Source organism: Xiphophorus maculatus, chromosome 1 (assembly GCF_002775205.1).
Source record: "Xiphophorus maculatus strain JP 163 A chromosome 1, X_maculatus-5.0-male, whole genome shotgun sequence".
In the NCBI taxonomy this organism is placed as follows: Eukaryota; Metazoa; Chordata; class Actinopteri; order Cyprinodontiformes; family Poeciliidae; genus Xiphophorus; species Xiphophorus maculatus.
Genome location: NC_036443.1, coordinates 26,660,636 through 26,687,689, shown reverse-complemented (window position 1 = coordinate 26,687,689; position 27,054 = coordinate 26,660,636). Strand labels below are relative to the sequence as shown.

Below are 27,054 nucleotides of genomic sequence, written 5' to 3'. Positions count from 1 at the left end.
TATCTTCTGATTAAGAACAGGGCTGCCCGCACTGACGCAGCTCAGGGATTACGTCACACGCAGCGCCGTGCGCAGTGCCCTAGTGCCTGTAAATTTAATGGTCCAATGAAGGTAATTTAAAAAACAGGACATTTCCTCACTTTCTAAAAAAAACCCCGAAACGCCCGGGACAGGACGTGAAATACGGACATGTCCCGGGAAATACGGACGTTTGGTCACCCTATATATATATATATATATATATATATATATATATATATATATATATATATATATATATATATATATATATATATATATATATATATATATATATATACATATATATATATATATTCTACGGTAGGTGGCGGTATGCACACAAAGCTGGTAATGTAATCTTCCAACAAACCCAAATAAGAAGCTGAGCAAACAGCTGTGTCGAATGAAAGCTAAGGTACTGTTTTCTCATCTAACGGAATCTCTCTGGTTATTTGTTGAACTAAACTTGTTGAAAATATCGACTTTGTTGTAAACGTCGGCATGTAGTCTAATATTTGAGATGAACTTAGATTAACACATGTAGCTGGTTATAAGGGTTACGCCTTGTGTTTTGACAAAGGAAGAAACAGTCGCATTGAAAAAGTGACGGTCCTTTTTGTTTCTGAATTAATATTTTTAATGATAAAATGCTGTCGCTGAATGACGAACTGCTGTGTATTGAGCCTGATGGTGATGAAATCTAAAGAACAGCTACTGACATTTCTGACAAAAAAGTATTATATATATATATATATATATATATATATATATATATATATAGAGAGAGAGAGAGAGAAATACAAATACCTGCAGTTGTTTTTACGGGGTTGACCAAGCTAAAGAAAACTTAAAGGCTACATTCCTTTTGAGTTAATATTTTATAGAGACAAACCTTTTCGCGGTGACTCATTCTATCTCACCATCCTAGTTAACAATTAATTTCCCTTCTATATTTGCATTCTTCTTTTCCAGAAAGGTTTCTTTGTCGTTGGATTACTGTACCGGAACCTGACCATGAGTGTTTCTGCACTCTTTCTACTTGGCAGCCTTTGCCTTGCCATGACTGCTCAGGGTGTGTTCGCGTTCACATAGAGAACAGGAAACCTTGTTCCTGTACGTAGGTTTGAATCATCCATTGTTTTATTTATTTTATTATAGGGCAGCAGTGCTCCAAACCTACCTCACGGCAGAACATGCATCTAAAGGACGAGTACATCCTTAAAGACACATTTGAGGATGGGTCCACTGTGGTCTTCGTCTGTGATGTTGGCTACACATCCGCAGGAGGTTCTGGAAGCATCAAGTGTACTGCAGGGATTTGGAGTCCTGTTCAGCTGACTTGCGAGAGTGAATATGCTTTCTTAGCTAAGTTCTTAATGTACTTTCAGTAGCATTTTTTGCAATATGGCTCACTGCCCAGGGTGCTACTGTGTGAGGGAGCGTCACAAGTACTCAAAATCTCCCCAGTGTAAGGCTAGCAAGGAATTATGTGCATACACTCCTTGTTAATGATGCTGAAGTTGGTATTTTATTCAAAAAAAAATTTGTTGGTTATTTAAAGGACTGTTTAAGAATCAAATTTATCTAAAATTGTTAAGTTTACACAGGATTATTTTATAGTGAGTTCATCTGCATTCTTGAAAAGTATGAAGAAAAAGAAAATTGAGTGTAGAACAAATGTTTGATTTTCCAGACTGTTTTCCCTACTTCCTTATTTTCTTTAAGACAACAATCTAGTATTATCACTGGTTTTACATTGACTGTTAATAAGTCAACAGTTTTATATTTAATATTCCACATCACTCTATGCATTTAAAATTTGTATTTTGGTTTTTCATTTACAGACCAAATGTACATTTGTTGACAAGTGCTATTTTATTTAATGTTTGGTCTCTAGACAATTTCAGTTTTAATTTCAACTGGATGTGGGGTTCTTAAATGCTTAACAGACAACAGACATGTGCTTACCAAAGTGCAACATCTTTTAATCATCAGATAATTAATGACTGTTTTAAGATATTCATATATTGTCTTGTAGTTTATAAAAGACAAATGTAATGCTTGTGTCTTTCTATTCCAGGGAAGAGCTGTGGATCTCTTGGTGAAGTGACTAATGGACAAGTTTCCTACCCTGAAGGAGTGCAGTTTGGGGATAAAGCGTTGATCACTTGTAACATAGGGTTAGTAGAAGAAAAATAGCTTGTGTTCAGAGTTGAATGAAATGTTCATCTTATTCTATTGTTTGTTTTTTTTATTAGTCATATATTAGTTGGTAAAAGTGAAATCAAATGTGAAATCCAAGGATGGTCGGCCAGGTTGCCGACATGTGAAGGTTGGTGACATTTGTTCTTACTGATCTTATTAGAAATGTAAGTTGTGTTTTTTTGTCTAATAGGAAATTTGTTTTCTAGTTGTTAAGTGTCTTCAGCCAAGTAGTATTGCAAATGGTACATTCGTAGCACTAAAGGAAGATTATGCATACAGAGACGTTGTCGAGTATTCCTGCAACAAAGGTTATACACTCAATGGATTACGACAATTAATCTGTGAGGAAAATGAAAAGTTCAAACCTTCTCCTCCGTCATGCGTCTGTAAGTATTTTAATCTTGTCATCTAAACGTTCATCATCACTTGAAATTTTCTGTATGCATTGTATATAAAGACGGGTAACAATTTTTTTTTCACACTATGATGTTAAATCTGACTGAACCATTCCTGTTTTAGGGGACTTAGGATTACCAAATTATTTATTATTTACCTTTATTTTTGCTAAATATTAGAACTTTTTTCTTTTTACTTTATTAAAATTCATATACATTTATGCTGAATTTAGTATTTAGATTTTTGCTTTTAACTATATTACTTTGGTGAAACATTTTGGGTATTTTTCTACAAGCCTCTCACAATAGTTTGCTTCAATTTGGGCCCATCTTTTCTGACAAAACTGGTTTAACTGGGTCAGGTTTGTAATCCATTTTGCTTACATACTTTTTTTAGAGCAGTTTTTTGTTGGTCCATATTGTGATGGCCATTCCAAAGGTTTGACAGTATTTTTCCTCAACTATTTTGGTTCACAAGGTGAAAAATTGGAAGACGCATTTGTGACCAAGATTTAACTTCTTGGCTGATGTCTTGAAAAGTGGCATCAATATTTCCATGTTGTTTCCTCATGATGTGTTTTATTCTGTGAAGTGCACCAGTCCCACCTGCAACAAAACACACATAAGTGATATTGTCACCTTTGTACTCCACAGTTGGGATGGTGTTGTTAGAGTTGAAAACTTCCTTTTTTTATTTTTCAAATGTTACCATTGTTATACCATTGTTTAACCATCATGGTTAAAGACAGATTATTTCTCCCAAATTAAAGTGTTCTTCTCTGAGTGCAATTACAAACTGTAATCTTGCTCTTTATGTTGCCTTTGGAGTACTGGCTTCTTTCTCTTTGTAAGGTCGTTAGCGCTTGTTCTGGGATTGATTTCTTTTTGCACAAAAACATGTTCATCTCTGGATCACAGAACCTATTTCCTTCCCTAATGGGTGTTTCTGCTCCATTTAATTCTTTGAACCAATGAGTGGCACCTTCAGGCATCTGGAAGTTGGACCCCGTTAAGACCCAGATGTATGGAGGGCTCTGCTTCTTTGTATGCAATTTTGAATAATTTTTTAAAACTTTTTCCCCAAAGATGTCTCACCAGGAAGCAGTGTGTTTGAGGTGTTCCCTTAAAGGACGTCCATTTAACTTAAAGGTTGTAATTGAACCTGGCTGACCTAGATCAAGGAAAGTTTAGTCTAATTTAATGTGAGATGATAAAAGTTACCTGTTTCTTATAGCCTTTTCAGTTGTATCTGTCAGTACTGTGCAAATGTTTCTGGCAAATGTGGAAAATTGACAGAAATAATTGATGCTTTCGAAAACTGAAGTGTTAAAATATAACAAACAAAAGAAAATTCTAAATAAAATTGACATTTGGTATGGCCACCCTTTCCTTTTAAATGTACACTTGCACACAGATTCGGAAGGAACTTGGCTAATAAATCTTGGTGAACCAACCCACAGATTGTCTGTGAATGTAGTCCTCTTAAAATCATTTTCTCTTTTTATGTTATCCCATCTGACTCAATGATGTTGAAATCAAGACACTTTTATGCCATACTGTTTTCTCTGACCTGAAGGTAATCGTTAATGGCATTGGCAGTATGTTTGGAGTTGTTGTCATGGAGCATTTCAGTGTGAAAAAAGTTAAACCAACCAATGAATTTTTGACAGCACTGTATATGTAAAAGTGGATAATCTTTAGCACATGTTTGCTATAATTGGTTTATACATTTTTTTCATTCCTGACAAAACTATTGCACAGTTGTGTATGTTGTATAACATTTTCCATTTTTTGCTTTCAGGGGTTGAGTGTAAGGATCCTGTGATTCCAAATGCAGAATATATTGACGGTTCTCGGCCTCCACATAGGCACATGGCTACTGTGATATATAACTGCAAACCTGGGTACAAAATGATCGGACAAAATACCCTGACCTGCAACATAAGTAGCCAGTGGTATCCTAGAATTCCAGAATGCATCAGTAAGTCATCAATAACAATTATCACCATTGATTAGGTAACTCTGAATAATCAGTAATCTCTTCATAGCTTTACGTAAAATGATAATGGAGTACATGTAATATTACAACTTTAAATCTCACTTCTTCCATAATTAGCATCTATTTTTTCTATAATTGTACTTGTCTAAAATCATAGAAACTATAGAATGGCCATCTTTCATACACATACAGATTTATAAGCAATAAACTTTTACAGTTTTATAGTTTTTCTTCTGTATTTTTTGTTTGGTGATCTTGAATGCTTTGAAAGGCGCCTCCAAATAAAATGTATGATTGTTATTATTCTTATCACTATATATAGAAATCTTGTGTACATAATGTTGGAGCAGTATATAGACTTGTACATTTTTTAGTTCTTGTTAAATATTGTATATATTTTTATACGATTTACTTTTGTCATAGCTTTTTGTAATGACAGAACCACTTTGTGAAAAATAATCCCATTATCCATTCCCATCATTTCAATTTTATTTATTTATTATATTTTATTTTACAGGCAATGGAAATGTTGTTGTGGGAGGATTACTGGGTGGACTTGGTGAGTGTCAATTTCATCTAAGATAATGATTATTAATTTGCTAAGTAAATACCTACATTTCTGTTCTTTGTTTACAATGTATTCAAATTAACAATCTCCACCTACTTTTAATTAGCCTAGATGTAAAAACAAAACTTTTTTTTAATAAACAGACTGCAGAGCAGAAATTATGAATTTTAAAACATGTTTTATAATCAACCATTTCAGACAATTCAGTAATGTGATGAGAAAGACACGCCTCTGTTTAAGCTGCCGTAGCCTTTCACAAGTCTGCTTATCAGGTTTTCTGCATTAAGAAAACCACAGCTTAAGGTTTCCTTTCACATACGCATGAGTTCAGACTTTTCCCACACCAAGTTTGAATGTTTTAAGATAAGTTTTAGACAACTTTTCTATGTTTGTGTTTGGCTGACGTCCTTTGTTTCCTGTTTGGACAAAGATGTTAGATATTGATGACAAACTAGACTGGCTGTGAAGACGAGCTTCTTCTAAAATTATCAACAATTTCTTGCTATCAAACGACTGAAAATGAAGCTGTGACTTAATGCTTATTATCATTTTTAGAATGCCTGGGTTGAATTTGCTTTTGGGATTTGTGCTTTTAGTGATCAGCTGTTAGTAAAAGAAGGATGTATTTAGTGGTGCATTGAAGCATTTGTTGGCGTGTGTTGCTTTGGCCACATCTTTAGCTTCAGAGAGTTCAAACTTCAGGTCATTTGATATGTTTAGACTTTAATGATTAATGTATTTAATATCAGCATTGGTACATAGTCTAACTAGGGGTCCCTGGTGCAGGATCTGCAGCAAAGCCTTTTTGGCTCCTTTTCTAGAGCAAATTGTCCTGGCACATGTCAGGTGCTGACTTCTATGGAATGCCTTAAATGTTGTTAAATGGTATCAGTGGAAGAATTTCAGGAACAAAAACTATTGTTGACCAATAAGAACAGAAAGACCATCAAGGTGACCTACTATGCTTCCTTGAACAGCTTAGGATAGGTCTATGGGCTACGTGCTATAAAAAACATGTTCATATATTTTTTTACGGAAAATCATTCTTCTCCTCTGTTCTGCCTATTTACAGCTCCAGGGATAATGAGCTGCTTTAGGGCATGTTGTCACTCTGAATACAAATAAGTTGCTTCCATCCATGTCCCCCTGACTCAATATTTACACTCGCACGTGAAAATGACTGCAAACAGATGAGCAATTATACAACAGTACTTTGAAAAGCAGAAGAGCATCCTTCGTAACCAACAAGAATGTAGCAAGTTGTTTCTGAGTGGCAAGTCAACAACAAAACACTTGTCCTTTCCAACAGCCATTTTACAGCTCACCAAATGTGCTTGTGCTCCACTTGGGTTGCTAGGTAACGGTCCACTGCCCATCACTTGTGACTCAACAATCATCAGGGTTTTGAAACGACTCATTTTCCAGACATCAAAAATAATTAACTTGGTTCATTTTGGGTTTTTTGGGGGCTGCTTTTAGAAACAGTTGAGACCCAAATGAAAGTATAATATATAGTAGATCCCCTTTGAAATGAATCTTAAAATAAAAATACTGCCAGTAGATGCATTTATAAAAGTTGTTGTTCATGCTGCTTGATGTTTTTTTTTTCCCTCTTCCTCATTATTCCTGTTGAAAATGGCTGTTTTACGAGTTTAAACATTGCCTTACTAGTTGTCTAAAAGTTGTTTAAAGAGTCTTGTTTGTTTTCTTTTTTCACAGTAAGCATCACAGTCATGTTTGTTCAAAATTACTGGATGTAAGCGTATCATCTCGAGTGGAGGTCTTCTTCTGACTGATCAGGGATGTACCTGCCCTTCATGTGCTGTGCAGTCTTTGTCATTTTTTGGGAACTTGATTCAAAGCGGCATCCTGGGACAGAAGTAGATTAAGTTCTGTCCCTGTTTGATTCATTCTAGATATAAGCAGTTCAGCATCAAGCATAGCCTTGGTAGTCAGATTTACAAGTTGTCCTAAGCATGTGCAATTAAGATGTTTGAAAGATGTTTTAAATTTATATATATATATATAGCAAGTTGCTATTCTAAGAGTCTAGTTTATGTATTATTTTAGTTTGTAGCTTCACATAGTAAGATTGCTGCTCATAAGGTTTTATTTGTTACAGAAATATTTTCATTAATATGAAATGAATCATGAGTTTTGTGTTTCGAATAGCTGATCAACCAGTCAGTCTTAAAGGTCCAGACTGAAGAAAACAGAATGAATTGCTGGATAATCCATAGTGCCTGAACAAATATAAATGCCATCCTTGATGTGCCTGAATGAAAAGATATTAAGTATTGTTTTTTTGTAATGTATGTTCTTAAATATTCTTTATGTTAATTCATTTCTTAGCCAATCGTAGCACTATATTACTGGATAGAACTACATATTGCATAGAATGTCAAATTACGGTAATTCAGGTTTTATTTATTGCTGCATTTTTATAAGGGGACAGTATCATGTAAAACCAACATTTTTTTAACTTTATGTCATTCTATAATGTAATTCCCTCATCAAAAACATACCTGAAGTGTTGCCTTTATTCTTTCATGCATGTTTATGAAATCCATTAATCTCTCGTGGCATAAAGCTGCAAAGTCAAATTTATTTTAAGTCATGTGATATATGCCATATTTTTTACAAGAACTGAAGGTTATATAGTTCCTTGAATTAGATATTAAATGGTTCTATGTACCTGAAAAATACACAATACTGCCCCTTTAAAAATATTTAATATCAAGGAGTTAAAGAGTAATATCTCAACCATCTAAACACTGGAATTAACCTGGATCACACAGGTATATTTGAAAACCACTCTAAATATTGCACTGGTTCTGCCTTTTATTTTTGAAATATATTTAAAAAAAAGTTTTTTGCTGTATTTTGAGCAGAGAAATGAAACCTGCATTTCCCTTTCCTATTTAAGGAAATGTATTAAATAAAAAAGAAATCCAGTTGTACTTATTGCTTGGTATTGTATATATTGACTGGGGCTTGCTCATATCTTGTTATGAATTTTTCAGTTTGGAAAATGAACAAAGCAATAAATCCGTTTACATCCTTCATTTATGAGTGTTACATCTTTGATGGTTTATTGTGTATGTAAGAACACTCGTAGAATATGGGGAGAATTGAAAACTAAAACTCCCCCATGAAATGGCTTAATTTAAAATAATACTATTACAATTTAATTAGATATCAATGCAATTCTATGATAGTTTCATATTCGGTAGTCTTTGCTTTGTTTTAAGATGGGAATGTTTATGGTGCTGTGAAATGTATTTGTCCCTGAAAGATATATTTTTTGATATGTTTGGATAATTTCTTTCAGCGTTTCAGATCATCAAAACATATTTTGTGAAAGATAACCTGGGTAAATACAGAAAGCACCCTGAAAATGTTAGTTGTATTTATAAAAGGGAAGAAGCTATTGTACAAATATGGAATCAGACAATTGGCACATGAGTGGGTTAGAAGTTACCTAAAGGACAGAGAACAGTTTGTAGAAGTTAATATCTGCTTTGCACAATATCAGTTGTGGAGTACCTCAAGGATTGGTTCTTAGATCTATACTTTTTCTTATGTATATTAGCGTCATCACCATGGTTTCTAAATTTCTTAAGTGTATCTTATTCACCGATTACAGAACTTTATTAAATTCAGGAGAAAATATTTAAAAACTGCTATACGCAGTTGGAAATGATTTTACAAACATTTTTAAAAAACCGTGTTGATAGTAACTTACATGTAAAACAAAATTTAGGATATTTTGTATTAGTACAAAAAGTAGGGCTCAACTGTAAATGTCACAATGGCTAGACTTTATGTTCCACTAGATTTGGGGAGTTATTGTTCAACAACTCCATTAAATCCTCTTTATATCAAATCATCCTAGTTGATTAAATATTCTTGTAATTTACTATTTGCTTCCCCATAAATATATTGTTTTCATTTGATTACTGTCTCAGATCCTTTGAGTGTCTTTGCCCTCTTTCTTCTTAGCAGACTTAGACTTGCTTGGACTGCTCAAGGAGAGTTCAAACTGGAAAACAGAGGCTGTAGTACCTGGAAGTTCTTCCATTATTTTTTAAATACAGCAACTGTCCTAAACCTCAACATGGATGATGCCAACATGAAAGACTCATTTGAGAAAGAGAGAGTTTCATGTTTCAGTGATGTTGGCTGCAAACCTTCAATTTGTCTTCACTTGTTAGAAGTCATGTTAGGCTTTTTTGCAAGATTAAAATAAACCACCAACAATTTTATATAGAGCACAAATTTATATTTTTGTCATGTTACAAAATTGTAAATTGCATGTGAGAGACAAACTAAAAAATAATTTATCTAGCAAACTAGCTACCTCTTTTACCATTTACAGATAACATTAAGAAGTATGGTACAGTTCTTCTGAATTAACAATTTCTACTGCTGGAATGGGATTTATGAGTGTGGTTACATTGACCAATCATCTGTACAGTATAGTGTTTCAAGAACAAGTAAACAAGCTTAGAACAAAGGTAGCTTTCCAAATATAAACAGAGCAGTGTTGAGGCATGCCTTCCACTGTGAACTTTAACCTACTTTAGCTACTTTTGAAGATCATTTCAAACATATTTCCTTAGGTTTTTGAAAGACTCACAGTGCCACAATCTTAAATATATATTATGCCTTTAAACTAGTAAACCTTCACTCCCTAGTCATAAATTTTCATTGCAGTTGTAGTTTGTATATAATTTCGTTTTTGGTAGTAAAAATTGTTTTTCTTCGCTCAGGTAATAATTTGTGAATGTATATTAGCTTAATTAATGTTAAAAATAATTACTTACACTCTTAGCTATTGGTTGATTTTCTTAAAACATTTCATATGAGTAACCTGCATGAACTTAATATTGAGTACAAATATGTATGCCCTGCTTAAAATATGTACTATCACCACTTTTTCAATAGAAATTTAATTAAATAAGCATTTATGTGGCAGTCAATGAAATTCTGAAAATACCAGATTTTAAAACATGCCTTTCATATGATACATCCAGTTACAACGCACCATGTCCAATTTATATCTGTAGCTAGACTTGGTGTGGGTTTTGCTAAGCTTGGTGGACATTCGATGCCCCAATATCATACTGCCACCTTGTGGATAAAAGAGGAATAGCTTCAAATCTAATGAATTTAAGTAACATGACACTTTATTTCATACTTATTAAAATTAATCTAACATAACCCCTCTACATGCACATGCACATCCATGTAGCTTTTCTTAGTTTATAGCCTTAATGTCAAGTTTCACTCCACCCAATCCAAGAAAGGCCACAATGCAGCAGAGTTTCCTCCTCAAGGTATGATGAGATCTGTCCTTCATTGTAACCGATTTCAAATGGTGCTAGAAAGAGAAACAGACTCTGAACACCAAAAGAAATCAGTCAACCTTGGAGAGAGGACAAAGGGACTTGAAAAGTGAAAAACATCTTGGTAGACATGATTTGTAGCTCAGAGACTTGATGTTCTTTAAGGAGGGAGCCTCAGAGAGTTGTGTGTGTTTCTTTACAGCGTCATATCTATGGTGATGGGCTCATTGTTGCTTCTGCCTTCTGCCAGTGCAAAGAAACACTTCCCACCCAAAGAACACTGATTTCAAATGGTGCTAGACAGATGACAACACTCTAAGCCACCATCTGAAACCAGCTTCCAAAGGGGGCACCTCTGGTAAAATCCATCATCAGAGTGGAATATTCAGTGGAATCTGAAAAAAAAAAAAAATATATATATATATATATTTATATATATTTATTATAAATATATAATTAAATAAACAGATTTTTTTTTACAGTCTTTATCAGACATATGATTGGAAATATACCCATGCCATAAGATTGTGGCATGGTTTTGTATGCAGCCCATCTGATGCAATGATGGTAGAACCACCTTTTGCTGCAACTTTTATGTCGTATATACGTAGGTTTATCTAGCAATTCTGCACTTCTAAAGGCTAGACATTTTTGTCTATTCTTTCCAAAGTGTCTCAAGCTCAGTTAGACTGCATGGAGATTTTCTGCAAATATCCACTTTCAAGTATTGCAACATATTTTCATCTGGATTTAGGTCCAGAATTTGGGTCACTCTAACAACGACATACTGTATATTTTTGATCTACACTGTTCTATTGTAGCCTCCCAGACACAAGTGTCTCTAGCAAGTTTTCCTCCACAGTTGTTCTATATCTACATCAATCAATCTTCCCATCAACTATGTACACCATATTTCTCAGTGAAGTTTAAAAAAAAAAGAAAATTTGTAGCTGTCATGTGAATGAACATGTTGAGGTTCAAGAATAATTTTTCAATAACTTGCCTCATCTATTTATACTTATTGTAACCACTATAACATATCTGATAGATACAGTAAAAGTAGAGTTGGGAAGATATGGATGAATCCTGGAAGCAAATCCACACATTTTCAAATCTGCAGTAACTTCAAGTCAAGCTTGCTTAGTCATACATAATGTAATCTTGTTGAGGTGTAGGAGTTATATACAAATGCATATTTTTGTGGATGAAAACTAAGTCATTTATTTCACTCTTTGTCTGCAGATGTGAATTATGCATAAACCAAACACCCACAATACTATGACTCAGAGATGCATGGCATTTACTCACAACAGAGTTATACACAGGTTCTCTGTTTCAGCTGGGACTGCTGACATCAGTAATATTTATAATACTGCACTGTTGGGAGCATTAGAAGTAAAGTCAAAGTTAAAAGCTGCTTCATTTGGAGACTTTAGTGCCTAAAACAGGACAGTTCTACAGATTTGTGTTTTACCAAATAAATTAAAGGCACATTAAATAACAAGATGAGGGTCAAAAGTTAGGCTTTCAGAGTCTGTAAGGGATCACCAGCAGTGATGATTTAGGTGTAATTCGTCTAGGGGGGCACTGCATTCCCCTGTGATGTACATAGAATCAACCTTAAAGGTTGGGTGACTGGTGAAGCTCACGATTTGAGTCAGCAGCTGTTTTTGATTTCAAAAAGGCTCGTTCCTCAGGGCATTATTGTGTCAGGGGGCAGTGCGGAAGCTTGAAGAGGAAAAAAGTTTTCAGTCATGTGCCCCGCAGACATGCTTTCTGCTGTTTATTTGCATATCCAGTCAACATAGTTATGCAAATAAGACGTGGCGTAAACACTGTACGAGAAAATGAAAAAACCTTAGCCTTCTTTTATAGACTCTAAAATTTATATTCTTAAATTTAAAGGACTATTTGACCGTTTTTATGTACTTTGGACAGCATTTGATCACCTAGTTGAAAAGCTAAGTAAAACCTGAACTGACTTTTTGTACAGTAAACGGAAAAAGTTTAAATCTGTTTGAAAGAGAAACCCCTTCATTCTATTTGTAAAAAATCTAAAATGAACATGTTGATGTCTTTTTTTTAATCATAAATACACCTTTAGCAACAAGACAAGAACAAAAGCCACTGTTAATAATGTAATCAAGCATAGATGGTAGTTACCTTTTCGTTGATTACACGTTAATCAGCAAAACACAGATTCATTCAGGGGTTTGCACATACAGTAGTGTCAATCATGCAAGGACCTCCACTGACCCACAGCATGAGCTCCAGGGTGGTTTAAGATACAGGTTTATGGAATCTGGTTCATAGTCTGTTAAAAATCTGAATTAAGGGATACAAATGAAGTAAATAAAGACATCAAAAGCAAATGATTAAGTGGAAAAACACTTTAAAAAAGCACCCGTGCACTTCTCAGTCACTCTTTTCCCTCTAACACACCCACACAAGTCATCTGATATATAATCCAAGCTACATGGATGTGTGAAGGACCAAACAACAACAGCATATGCACTCTAAATGCCTCCTCTGTGTTGTATACCTCTGGCTTACAGGCTCACCTGCAGACAAACGAGATTAATCCCGTTCTCTCTGTCGCTTGGAAGAATAGAGGATAGTTTGTTCGTCTCCAGCCGCTACAAGAGGAAACGAGAAAGGAAGTAGCAGTCAATTGCTGGCAATGAGAGCCATGACGCAGAAGCAAAGCTACAATGCACAGAGAGGGTGGGGCAAGGACAGGTAGTGGCCAGTTCACTGACTTGTTGCCAAGTACCTCAACTAAGTAGAAAACTAACCAACCATCTCTAATTTCCTTGTTCTTTACCCCTAAAGTTTTTGCTGTTAATATACAGGTGAACAAGCTATTGAAAAACCGTAATTTTTACAAGCAGGTAAATCAAGTGAATCCTGTCCCAGCCTAGAACATTCACAACAGGTTCTTTCCCACAGCATTTACGAGCCATTTATCAGGCTTCAGGTGGACAAGGCCGAGCTGTTTGTTTCCGTGAGGGACTATTAAGATGTTGTATTTGAGTCTGTTTGCATGGTAGCCACAGTGACAGCTCTGATCAGAGGGCCTCCCTGGCGGTAGGTGTCTGATTCCTTTGCCTGGCTCGCTCCACCCTGCCCTGTCAGTTTTCTTTTTCGGGTTGTTTGTTGCTTGTGTGCTACTCGACCTGTTGTGTAACGCTTATAAAAGATTTAAAGGGACAGGAGGCCTTGGGAGAGTGATAAACGACACATTTGCAATGAGACTGCAGAGCACACAAGGGAAATCAGTGGGGATAAATACAGGTCCATATTTATAGAGAAACTTTAACACAGCAGTAAATTTTTAAGTTTGCTCTTGGAGATTTACTGCTGTGTTAGAATTCACTGCAGTGAAACACATAGATAAGCAATTAACTTATGAAAACTTGTTTTGTTTAATATAAACTGATTGTGTACAATGGTACTTTACAGACCGTTAGTAATTCTACATAGTTCTTTATACATCAATCAGGCATAACATTATAACCCCTGGCCTAACAGTGCGCTGGGCCCATTTTTTTTTAGCCAAAACAGGCCTGATCCAACAAAAGATGGACTTCACAAAGTGTGATCCTCTCCTCAGCAAATTAGACTTATTGCTCCAGCGCATCATACATATCAATTGGATTAGAGATCTGTGGCATCTGGAGACCAAGTCAAAACCAAGATCTTGTTTGGTACTAGTACACCGTTCTGAGCCTTCTAGCAAAGAACATTATCCTACTGAAAGAATACACCAAAGAATACTGTTTCCATGAAACCGCACTAATCCCTAATATAAGATGCTAAAGCTGGTTAAAAATGTCAATTGTATAATGACCCAGTCTTTGTTTTAAAATCATAATAACATGTTTTGCATTAATTGCTCTTTCATGCAGTAGTGAGCAGTAGCTTTACTCCGAATTTAAATAATTAATGACTTTTCACAGCAGGAAGTGAATGAAATGATTAAACAAGTGATTTTAAGCATATTCTTATATCTTCTTACATTAAAGAGCAATCTAAATAAAGCATCCGAATAACATCAACAATCTCCAAGAGTTGCTACATAGCACATTGTAAGGTGAATCATTAAAACTTTAATAACTGTTTAGGTATTTAGTCTCTCGTCTTCAATATAAAGCAGTTTCTCAGATACTGAAAGAGGATTTTTTTTCTATGAAAATGTGATCAAGCTCTTCTTTCTCTAATATTCTTTTAGAGCTTGTGAAAATCTGGAAATGTCAGGTCATATTTTAATAATAAAACTAAATCCTCAGGACTTCACATTGTAAGCACCACAGTTAAGATTCGTTGACTAAAATTTAAACCAAAGCTGCGTAATGGTACAAAGTACGCTATGCCATTAGCACAGGCAGCGACTGCAATGCAGAACATAAGCAGCAGATGCTCTTTGAACGTCTCAGAAACGCTGCATATTCTGCATACTGGGGATCAAGCCAGGAAAAACATTTTTTTTTAAAACTCTCTCTCATCTTGGAGCTTTTTCTGAAATTTCTACCATGAACAGGAAACGCTGTGCTATAACCAGCAGATTCCCTTTACTGACAGTCCAGAAAAGTATGAATTCAACTAGCTCTTTAGTTTCCTAGAAAGGAACTCATATGTCACTGAGAATTCATGGGAAGGTTCCTGGAAGAGTGACTCACTTGATATGAAATTGTTTTGTTATTCCTCCTCCTCTAAGATATGGAATGAAGAGCATCTTAAAATGTCTTTGAATAATGTAATTTAAGCATAGGACAAACTCTCATTGCATTTATCATTGAAATTTCTTTTGTTTTTTGCATTTAAAATCAATAAATGTCAACAATGAACCACTATGCAATAACTAAGTCATGTATTCACAGAAAAGTGTTCTAGTGAGTGCTAAACCTTACTGTGAGAAAACAATGCATCCCAGCCAATCAGAGGTTGAATGTCAGCTGCCTGTTCTTTTAAGCCAATGAAATGCTGTGAAGCCTGGGAAGCTCCTCCCATCCAATGAGAATGCAGCCTTGGCATGAAGGCTTGTGATGCAGCAGCTTTAGGAAGTCCAGTCCAGTGCATGTACATTGGAGAGAAGCCAAAGCTAAGTCACAAAAAAGAACAAGGTTTACAACTTTTCTCTGTTTTGGTTCATCTCAGCACCCCTCTGTGCTTCCTCTCCACCTTATGTTTTTCTCTTTCCTTCTCTCCCTCCCTCTCTCTTCTTCTTCTCTATCTGTTTCTGATCCAGAGCCATGACATTTAAACCTACTTACCCCCTCCTTTCTCCAGGAGACGGATAGACCGATAGATAGGCACACAGATAAACAGACTGAGAGGAAAAAGGAGAGGTACTAGCCGGTTGCAGCAAAGTCCAGCCCAAAAGCGACTGCGTCACCATCTCTGTCTCTCCTAACTACGCAGAAACAAATGTGTCTCGGGAAGGGTTTTGCCAGATCCCAATGGCTCTGGCGGGTGAAAACAACTCACATGATGAAAGTATCACCAGATACGGAGTGGTATGTGACAGCAACATACAGCAGCCTCTGCCTCCAAGTCTGGATGCTGATTCTTTCCATCAACTTCAGCAGAGTTAACCAGAAGAGTCCAGAGCTGGTTCTATTTTAATACAGACGCACATGATGCGACATTAACAGATACGTTTATTATGTAACTTCACTTGAATTGCTGTATGTGTCACCTGACTGCATAGTAGGAGGGTCAGACCGCACCGTCATTGATTATTTTAACCTATTCGCAAAAAAAAAAAATCACCCATATTACTAGAGGAGAGAGTGGGGAAAAACAGCGCTGTACCTCGATGAATTCTTTGAAAAACATCCCAGACTGAATATTCGTGCTGTTAACCTGTTTGTCGCAACCAGCGCCACCTAACCAACCAATCAAAACAAGCTCTAGTAACTAACTGTGTCAAATCCTGAGCATCCATGTTGAAACTCAGGCACCAGCTCACAAAAACTACGCAACACACACACACGCACGTGCACACACTCTAAACGTAGAGCACATCAAAACTACCAAGGAAGAAGAAGAAGAGGGCAGAAGCTGAAGGTGTCCGAAAAGCAACGTGCCTCCTCCGGGTGATGACTCTGGGCTTCTGTTATCTCAGCTTCTGTTTCTCTCGACATGAAAAAGTGACGTAGCAACTAATCCGAAATCACTCTCTTGCACTGACTCGGAGTTGCTCTCCCTCGCTCTCTGTATCTCCCCTTCGCTTCCTTTCTGCTCACCACTGAAAAGCACACACACTCCTTTTATTTCCATCTTGTTGCAACAGCAGAACTGCTATTAGATTGCTACGTCCAACTCACACACACACACACACACACCCTACCCACTGCCAGACAAACACAACAGAGTCTACTCAAATGCGTATGTACACACCAACACACACGCAGCTGTGCACACGCGCGCATGATCACACTATTTCTCTTCCTGAGTGTGACGCAGCACTTAATTCTCTGTGCTTTTTTTTATGCCACTGTTGTGGCTTACACAAACGCAGCTTCTTGATCAAGCTGAGCCAGAAACACACTTGCTAGCTGTCACACAAGGCAAGTGAGCACAAGCAGACTGCAGTTAAAGGGACCCTACCACCACGAGCCTCTGGCCCCCCACTCTGATGTAGCTGAGTCCTCATCTCCCCCCCATGTTCCTTTCTAAACAGGTCTCTCCCTCTCGGCTGCTCTCCTCTCTGGCGCTCTGCTCCCGGCTACAGACGCACTCAGGCTCCTGTGTCTGAGCCGCCTTGATCACCTGACAACCCACTGGTTTTAAAGGCACACCATCACCAGTGTGTTTATCGGTTGCGTAAGCACTCAGATATTGTTTTTAATGCCGCCTGATGTGGATCTGACTCAATCTGTACCTGGCTTACATGTTACTGTCACAGGTACGTCGCTTTCAGCATATTATGCTCAGACAAACTCTTTGTTGATATTACTTCTATAGGAAAGTACATCACATGTGAGGCATGCATGTCTGACACTTCGATGATTCGACCAACCACATGGACTTCCTCTTCAGTGCAACCAACCATAGATTATCCCTAAAGAAAACACAGCACAGTTTCATCAAGTATCGTAATTAAAAAGAAAAAACTCAATTCCCCTTTAGTTTCAGCTACTTTCAGACAAGAAATTTTAAACGCTTCTTACAATATTCACGATATTCTGTGGTACTATTGTGATAACAACGAAAGTGACAATATGAACTATTTATTACTTCTATTTTAGGTAACCATATCGTATTTTATACTGATGCTAAAGTCCACATGGGTGGACCTTGTTTATTAATTACTGTATGTGGCTTCTGAATTGGTTGTACTTGGTTCTATATAGAGTTAGGGGGGTTGAATACAAATAATAATTCTAATTGACATATATGTACTACTTTATGTTGGTTACATAAAATCCCAATAAAATACTTTTTCTGGCTGTAATGTGACCAGTTGTGAAAAGCTAAAAGGTAATGTCTACTTTGGCAAGGAACTGTGATGAATAGATAAAGGAAAAATTAACAGATTTATATGGAAAATGGGAAGTTGTGTTGTCTTTAAAAAGGATTGTGTTCCCATCTTATAAATAGTCTGTTTTGGCAGTAGTTATTTTAAGCATTCAGGCTGCGTCTGATGTGATTGCTGCCTTACCTTGATTGGACGATTTGCTTTTTTGCTCCCAACGTAAGTGGGTCAGGGGTGCTGTAGCAGTAGGGAAAAAAAGATACAAGTTAAACAGAGTTAAACTTAGACACAAGCAATAACTTTAGTATCAACATTTTTTATGTTCATGGGGCAAAATGTTTTAACTACTTGTTTGCAATCAGCCTGGCATTTAAATAGGAGCAACAAGCTTGATTCAGTCTCTTTTATGGACTTGTGTGCTACCAGCAACAAAGCTGTACTTTTTGGGTCTGTCAGTATTTCTGAAGCATAAAGTCCTCTTTATGTGCCAAGCTGAAACACAAGCTTTGTCCTAAAAAAAAACAATGGGTAAATAAACTCACTGTATCAGAATGATGCTAGTCATTAGTAAAAAAAAAATAAATAAAAATGGTTGAATTCCTAAACAGCTGATTATGTTTTATTCTGAGTTTGGATCTGCTGAGAGGTGAAGTGAAGACAACTCTGTTGTGGAACCATTTTTAACATAATAAAATGTCTTCTCATTTTGGCTCCTGATAGCCAGGTCCAGAAAGCAAAACAAAGAAAGGAGAGCATCTTTAAAAGAATCACCTTTCACCTGAAGCTATAAATGAAACATAAATGGGTCTGAATGATCAAAGCATGTTCGCCCTGTGCAGACTGAGAGTATTGATCTGTGGACGGAGGTTTACCTGCCCCTTCCAGGATAAAGATTTCAGCAGTCCAAAAGTGCAGTTCTACGCGAAACAACTAGAATGAAACAACTGAAACACGAACTTTAATGTGTTTTATTGAGCTTTGGTGAGATAGTCTGCATCAAAGTGGCACATAACTGAAGGGGATCCAAAAATATTCATGGTTTTCCCTTTTTTTTTCTAGTAAATTCTAAAAGGTGTGGCAGGCATTTGTAATTAACCCACCGAGTCAACACTTCTCCTGCAATTATAATCTTTTTAGTAATTAAGTGATTTCTGAAGGTATTTGGTTGCAGTGCCTTTTTATTTTGGGCTAACAGAGTAAATGGGGCTGAATGCAAATACAGGTCTGATTTTTTTTTTTATGTGGAACGTTTTGGAGGAAATTTGTATCATTTTATGCAGACTACTTTGTATTGGTCCATCAAGTAATATCTCAACAAAATTCACTGAAGTTTGAGGTACAAAGTGGCAGAACATGTAAAAAGTTTCCAAGACTTTGATTGTACAAGTACCTGAAAATTAGGTTTAATGTTAAAATATTTTCATTTCAGGAAATTTGGCTTTGTTGATTCAAACCAGAAATAAAAAAGTGCCTTTTGTTTACGCTGACACACACACGGCAACAGATTTACTGATGCATCCACGTGTCGACTCTTCCTGTCTGCTATTTTTGTTTCTCATCCAGCGGACAGTGCGTTAATTTTAGCCATGTCATCTATCAGCTGTTCCTGTTCCACTTCCTAAACCTTAATCCCTGCATTGGAAAGATGCCCAGTCAGCTCTATTGACATCGTATTTGACTATTAAAAGGAACAATAAGCACAATTCCAGAAATGTTTAATGTTTAATGTTGTTGAGAAAATGCAGTTACTATATGAGTGCTATTAAAATAAAAAAGTGTTTAGATTGTTAAATTAAAATATTTATCATCTAAACAGAAAAACTAGTGTGTACACATAGTTTTAAATGCCAGAAAGACTGCTGCACCGCCTTTTTGGCTTTTTTTAAATAGGTGCATTTAGAAATGTCATAATCTTTAATAAATAAAAAATATACTAACATAATTAAATATGCATAATAAACTTTTTTATAAATTAATATCTAAATATAAATGAACACATTTATGAATAGAAGTAGTTTTACAACTACTGTTGTTTATTTGTCCACGGCCACACCCTGCACATGAAAACTGAAACTCATTCAGCTTTGCTGCACTGCTGCTATTTCTCCAGTGTGTTCTCATCTTTCATTTAATGTAAAAACTTTTTTCATAGAGAGAAAAAAAAACGCTGTTGTTGTTATTGCTTCTGAAGCACCAAACAAAACAAAACAAAAAAAAAAACCCAGGTTCATATCATTGTTTTACCTCAAAACAGAACAGATTGTTCTGACCTGGAATTAAATTAAGACTAAAACATTCACTTACCCCCTTTTCCGGTGCTTGGTCTCGGTTTACTTTGTAGCACTGCATCCTCCCAGTATGAAAACTGACTCATTTCATTAAGTCAGTTTTGGTGTAACTTTCTTGCATTCTGTACAAACCTGCAGAAATACGCCATCCTGTGTTAAAGAAAAGTATTGCTGAGTGGTGGTTTGTTTACATCGGGAGGGAAAAAGAAGTGCGTATGAAACCTCTGGATGGATGGAGCTGAGTCAAGGTGCTGGCGCAGCATCAAAATACAGAACAACTATAAACTCTTAACTTCTTCTGTTTTACTCTTATAAGTAGAAACTTATAAGAGTTTCTTTCTTTTATAAAAGAAAGCTGATTCTGACTTTTATACATATACACACACACACACACACATATATATATATATATATATATATATATATATATATATATATGTGCTCATTATGACTTAAATATATATATATTTAAGTCATATATAATATGACTTAAACGAGAAGGAAGGAGGCGACATGATAGTGGAATCTCATAGAAAATGCGTACCGCTTTATTCCCTAAATAAGTGAACATTTGGGAAATCCAGCATATTTACTTCTTATTCGGTAACTTTTCAACTTGTCATTGTAGTTAACCGCAGCTTCGCATTGAATTAAGGGTCAAATTCCGCAGGAGCAATAAATAAACCCAAATATTTGTATTTGCAGAGATTACGCAGAACCACATGGATGCACCGTGCTCTCACTCTCTTGGTAAATTGAAGTGCGCAACATCCTCCCGCAGCAGGATGCATCCAGCGCACCTCTCCATCCCACCCAACTCCTCTGACTGCTACAGGACGTAGATCCGCACGCAAATCTGATCTTTTCAGTTTTCACGTTTTAAGAAAGCGTACGACTGCAAATGCTGAACAATGCTGAAAAGAAAAGAAAAAGAAAAATTGAAACTGCGCACATGATCAGTCGCGGCCATGCCTAATTTATTATAGGTTTCCACTGATAAATAAAGACGTTTAAAACAGTTTTAAGGGAAATTATGGCGAGGATTGACGAGTATATTATATAAACATACTGTGGAGGAAAAAAAAACTAAGTAGAGCACGTTACCAAACATCATTACAATAGCACCGCCCACCATAGACGCACTCTAACCTATATATCTATATAGAAAGATGATTCAGTGGAACAGCAAGACCATAAAACGGAAGGTGAGATGTGTTACTCACTGCGGTCTCGTCATCTTGCTGCTCTGTCACCGCTTGTGCTGTAACCTCACACCAACCTCTCGGCTTGTTATTCAGAACAGAGTGGTCCCCCACTGCCCTTACGAAAACCCCTGCCCATCGACATTTTCACAGCAACACCCGCAGGCCACGCCCTCGCGCACACACCCCCGTGCCCTCATTGGATGACGCTGCAGAATGCGTCGACCTGATCACATGCTCGTGACGCATGTTTACAAACAGGCGCAGAGCGGAAGCGAGCCCATGCATCGAGAATATTCGCTTCTACTCTCGTCCAGGTGGTTGAAATCAAGGCACTTTATTTGGATTCCCTGGTCCTCTCCAGTGCGCGCTCCCGATGCTTGGGAAGGAAATTTTGTGTGGGATAACTTATTTGGCATGACAATTGTCAATTAGGTAATTGGTTTTCTTTTCTTCTTTTTTCAGAGAAAGGCTTCAATAAAAGGCGTTAGGTTGTTAGCTCTGCCTGAGCTAATATTTTCATTAAAGTAAAAGCAATTGCAGTGACTAGTGTATACTTTTGGTTGGACAGCTCATTAATCACAGTCACAAATGATGAGATTTTGTCATTAGAAAATTAGCTGCTAGGGCACAAGCAAAAGAAAATTTTAAAAATATTTGTTTTGCGGGATGCCTGAAAGTGAATCAAAGCCGAAATCATATTTGAAGCATTTGTTAATTTATACTATTACGTTTATCAGAGTATATAGCAATTTCTAATTAGGAATCTGTTTGATTTCCCAGGCATGTTTTTCTCAGCTAATGGCCACTAATACTTATTTTGCCACCAAGTTAGCAGGAAAGGAGACAAAAACAGTCTGAGGATCAAACATTAAGACCAGCTGCTCTGTAATAACTATTAAAAACGATTTATCATTAAATATATGGGGTTCGCAAAACTTCACTGAATTTACCTGGACCTGTTTAGGTTGGTCAGAAATCACCCAGGTGGGTTTGGCATGGGGACTACAGTTGATGTGAACAAAGCATATCAACCGGATATGCTTTGCTTACATGGAGAAAACATTAAGTGATCAAATTAACATTGTTGTATAATTAAGCTTCAAACTGAAAAAGTCTATATAATAATCCAAAGACTAACCATGAATGTGATCAAACCAAAAGTTACCTAGTGGCCATCAGCCCGCTGTGGAGATATTCACACACACTGTCCTGATGAGCAGTGCCTCAATGTTGGAGCTTCCCCAGACTGCATGTAATATACAAGCAACACATTTTAAAAACTTTCATAAAATATTCCCATCCTAACGAAACCACAAAGTGGAATCATAATGTTCCTGCCTACACATTTTGGTCAATTGTTTCCTTTTGTTCTTCTTTATTTTTAAATGTGACAGGCAAATATATGAAAAATGTCATGACATTTAGCAAACATAACCTCATTGCAAGGCAAATTAATTTTATTTATATACACGTTTTTAACAATATGGCAATTCAAGGTGCAAAATGAGTGTTAAATGTCCCAAAGTAGACAGTTTGAGACATTTGGCAATCTCAATTTCAACTTAGAATAGAAAGTTTGCTCGTCTTAGCACAGCAGGGGGCATCCTAACCCAACAATTTCACATTTCCACTACATTTTCCCACTGCATGTTCTACTTCTTTTAATCCTTAATCATTTTCTGCGGTCTTATTTGAAACAAAACAACAAAAAGTTTTCCAAATTATAGTTTGATGTTTTACTTTTTACACAGTCTTTAGACTACATCTCTAATTCAAGCATGAAGGGTGAAATACATCTGCAGCACTAATGTGATGTTTTGCAAGGATTTCATTTTCTGATAGTTGAACCTAAAAACTTTTACTACAGCTTACTGGAAGGTGTCATGCCATCTATTGTATCACTGGAAACATGAGACAAGTCTTTCCATTTTGTTTTCTGAAACAGATGTTAGGAACAGACAACAACAGAACAGAAACGTGACCAGATATCGGTTCAGGTTTTTATTGTATTTTGTTGTTGAGGTGTCTATGGAAACCAAATGTAAAATATGGGTTTTCTTAGGTTTAATCAGTCTTTCAAGTATATTTATTTGCTGCCCGTTAGTCCCTTGGAAAATTCCAGTTAAATGCTTCATTCCAGACAGATGATCCACAGAAACTGCAATTTTACGTAATAATTTTACAAACATCTGATAAAAGCTGTTCATCGAATAGAGGCGCATAAGAATGTCAGCTTGGAGAGGAACATGCACATAATTTCCTTCTGTGAATAACCCCATAGGGCCCCATTTGTTTTACAGGGGAAATCTCCCTTGACTGGACCCCATCTTTAAAATTGTTTTGAAGACTTTTAAAACTTGTTTCTTTCCAGTTGCCATGTGTTCCTGTATCTCGTTGCAGAAGTGCATAGGGGCCCCTTTCTTTGCTGTCTTGTTGAAATGTAGGTCATTCCTTTAAGTTCATGTGGAGAGTATTCTTGAAGTTTTCATTTGGTTTGTCTTAGAAATATAGTTCCACTATCACAGCTGTCTCTTTAATGACAACTGGGTTTTGCTGAATAATGTCGTTGAGTTGTGTTGACTGACTTTGTGACAGAAAAAACATCTCCATTTTGTATTTTATTTCCTCCAAGTTTTAGGAAACACTTTCAAATATTACTCTTTTTATGTCTAAGTGTCTCTGCTCCTAATTGTTGATTTAATTATTCACATGACATCCAGAACTACATTGTAAGTTGCTGTCACACTGTTTACTTTCTGTCCATATTGACATATTCGGGGATTAAAAAAGAAGAAAAAAACTTATAGTTCACTTTCAGTTCAAGCATCTGGGATTTGGAGGTGAGTGAAGCCTTTGTATAATATGTTCATATTTGTGCACAGAAAACAGTAACAGACTGTTAATATTAATTGAAATAAAAAAACAGAAGCAACAGCTAGAATGTTAACTCTTAATGAGTTTCAGTTTGTGGGGAGTAGTGACGTTTATAAAGTCTAACATCTGCTGGGAGGGAGGATCTGTGATGATGCTTCTTTGCACACCAAGGATTCAGCAGTTTGTTACAGAAGGAGCTCTCCAGTTCTGCAACATCTTCATACATGCAACAAATACAATTTGTTTTTCTCCCAAACAGACCTTTATTGGCTTTCATCATATTTGATCTTTTTGCTTTTCAAATATTTTCTTGTAAGTTCCCATATTTTGTGGCATGACATCTAATTTTGGCCTTTAACCCTAATGTTAACCATCTGGTAAACATTTGGTGCAAGTACATAAAAACTGCTTTAAAATGTGACACAAATAATTTCCCAATGCCTTTTTCTAGCTCTGTTATGTAGAGAGCACAATAGTAACACAATTAAGTACATTGTTAAATAACTTATACCTGATGGTACTGTTATAAGGAAATATCTTCAGAAAATATAATTTGGATTCTCTCTGTCAGTACAAAACAAACACATGGATTTCTCCTGCAGATGAGAGAAATTGCAGACATTTGTTCCTTTGTGTGTTTCTCTCAGAGGAATAACGTGATATAAATGTTTCAACATTGTGACTTGATGCCATAAATTTGTTCTTATAAAAAAATAAAAGCCCTCATAAATTCTCTTGTCACATTTGACCATTTAACCTTTCCATGAATGTGAACATTCACAGATCATAAACCTTGGGGTCTCATTAAGTTTCCTATTCTTTAACACCTGATCCATCCAGTGTAATGCTATCATTAATGAGTTAAAAAAGGGGGATGGGTGGTGGGATAGCAGAGAAGGAAGGGGTTTGGCGTAAAGACGTAAAATATGATATTTGGCAGCTGTGACTACGATGAGGATGGAGTCCCTGCATAATCAAAACAACCAGCTGAGTTTTGTACATAATCCCAGAATCCACTTCACACACATTACGCTTGGCAAGATGGAGGAAAAAGAAGGGTGGGGAAACTGAGGCCTGGATGGGATAAGACATGGGAGGAGAGTGGGTCGAGGCTTGGAGAAACAGAAGAAAAGACGTAGAAGGTGAAGTTTATGGGTGTTTAGAGCCTGGGGTGCAAGTGTCAATGAGTGGAAAAATTATAAACTCAAGAAATCACAAAGGTCTTCACTCAGTTATGGACTGAACTGCATGTGATGTCATGTTTTTCTGTAACAAAACAAAAACATTAAATTTAAAAGCTATTGTTAGCTTTGTTAATTATCAACATTAGTTGTTTCTGTGAGAAATACTTCAAAAAAGGTTTTCGACTTTGCAAAAGATCTTGACACTCTTACTTTTTTCTTCTCCTGCATGAACAGCAAATTGAACAGCACAGATCTGACTAAAAAAAATAATTTGTGAAAGACTATTTTGTGGGTCTTTATCGGTGAATATTTTATTGACAATAATTTGAAAAGTCTGTTTATCTCTTTTTAATAGTGCCACATTTATAAGGATAATAAGACAACTGAACTATCTGTTGAGTAGTTCAGTTGTCTCCTCAAAGCACGCTATGTTTGACTGATCTGGGACATGTGCTTTAGGGAAACTTCCAGCTGATGTTCTGCAAAACATCTGCAACATTATTTCAAGTCATAGACAAAGTTGGCATCCAAAGCAAAGAACACCACAAGGGCACCCTGTCACCACTTATCAACCATAAGCAGTCTTTTACAGATTTGCAGTCCAAGTTTGCACAACATGGCCTTTCCTGCTGTGCAAACTGGTCCTAAGGAAATATTTTATTGATGTATCTTTGAAAGTGACATTGCAGGGTGGAAATGAAAGCAATGAGATGCAATTTCTAAATAAAAGCATTCAAAAATAAGCAAGTTATGCTCTCTTGAAGGAAAATAAACAACACTGTGTATATTTTAAATATGTGGAAATGATACTGTGGAAGGGTCATGATCACATCGTTTGCCATTTGATTCACAGAGGGGGAAATGTTTTTGCTGCCACACCCAGGCGGGTCAAGACAAAACAGTGTGAAGTGATGTCATAACTGCTGCTTATGTAAACCAGCTGTCCAATCTTATGGGCTGTGTGGGATTTAAATTCCCTTGTATCATGGAGCAGATGTATGTAGGCGCAAGTATGTGTGGCAGTATGTGCACATATGTATCTACCAGATATTCAGTTTTTTCCATAATTCAAAAGTAAAAGAAAAAAGCTCATTATGTATTTATAATTTAAAAAAAAAACATACAAAGTATATTTGACAAAATATTAATTTTGTCAAGAGTTTATTTTATTTTCGTTTAATGTTAATGTGTAATTGGTGCCTTATGTTACATCAAGGAGTCTTCATGTACTTTAAAGTAAGTTTTGCTGTGGCAACATATCCAAAATATAGCAGCAATACAACAAAAGTGCATATATTTTAAATGCTGACCTGCTGCTTACTTATAGAGAAAATGTTAATACTTTGAACATATATTATTATTTAAGGCTTCTTATGTGCTGTTTATTCCCAACTAGAACTATTTGCCTTGTTTACACTTAGTGGTAAGGCTAATAGCATACCTAATTAGCATCTGGTTCTGCATCCTATTTCATGGTCTGGTGTGAC

At 36.2% G+C, this 27,054-nt stretch overlaps 1 protein-coding gene and 1 long non-coding RNA gene across 4 annotated transcripts; one reads left to right on the top strand and one right to left on the bottom strand.

Moving 5' to 3' along the window:
- The first annotated feature begins 349 nt into the window (after positions 1–349).
- LOC102229824 (membrane cofactor protein-like) lies at positions 350–8,253 on the top strand. The gene is made up of 9 exons (XM_023334422.1): positions 350–436; positions 994–1,093; positions 1,180–1,368; positions 2,102–2,201; positions 2,280–2,353; positions 2,433–2,612; positions 4,423–4,602; positions 5,138–5,179; positions 6,908–8,253. The coding sequence occupies exons 1-9, from the start codon at positions 425–427 to the stop codon at positions 6,946–6,948; spliced, it is 918 nt and encodes a 305-aa protein (XP_023190190.1). The 5' UTR covers positions 350–424; the 3' UTR covers positions 6,949–8,253.
- Positions 8,254–10,355: 2,102 nt separating this feature from the next.
- Positions 10,356–21,600, bottom strand: LOC111608685. Of its 3 annotated transcripts, XR_002752805.1 has the most exons (7): positions 21,528–21,597; positions 20,321–20,454; positions 18,203–18,253; positions 16,235–17,602; positions 15,447–16,152; positions 13,098–13,172; positions 10,356–10,931 (listed from the first exon to the last, which is right to left on the bottom strand). It is a non-coding gene; the product is annotated as an uncharacterized LOC111608685 (long non-coding RNA). The 3 variants fall into 3 exon arrangements; XR_002752804.1 differs by having other exon boundaries at positions 15,447–17,602; positions 20,321–20,436; positions 21,528–21,600; XR_002752803.1 differs by having other exon boundaries at positions 15,447–17,602.
- Between the last annotated feature and the right edge of the window lie 5,454 nt (positions 21,601–27,054).

Excerpts from the sequence above, each read along its gene's own strand:
- LOC102229824 (XM_023334422.1), top strand. Across the intron at positions 2,354-2,432 it reads CAGGTTGCCGACATGTGAAG|TTGTTAAGTGTCTTCAGCCA; the intron begins GTTGGTGACATT and ends TTTGTTTTCTAG. Across the intron at positions 5,180-6,907 it reads AGGATTACTGGGTGGACTTG|TAAGCATCACAGTCATGTTT; the intron begins GTGAGTGTCAAT and ends CTTTTTTCACAG.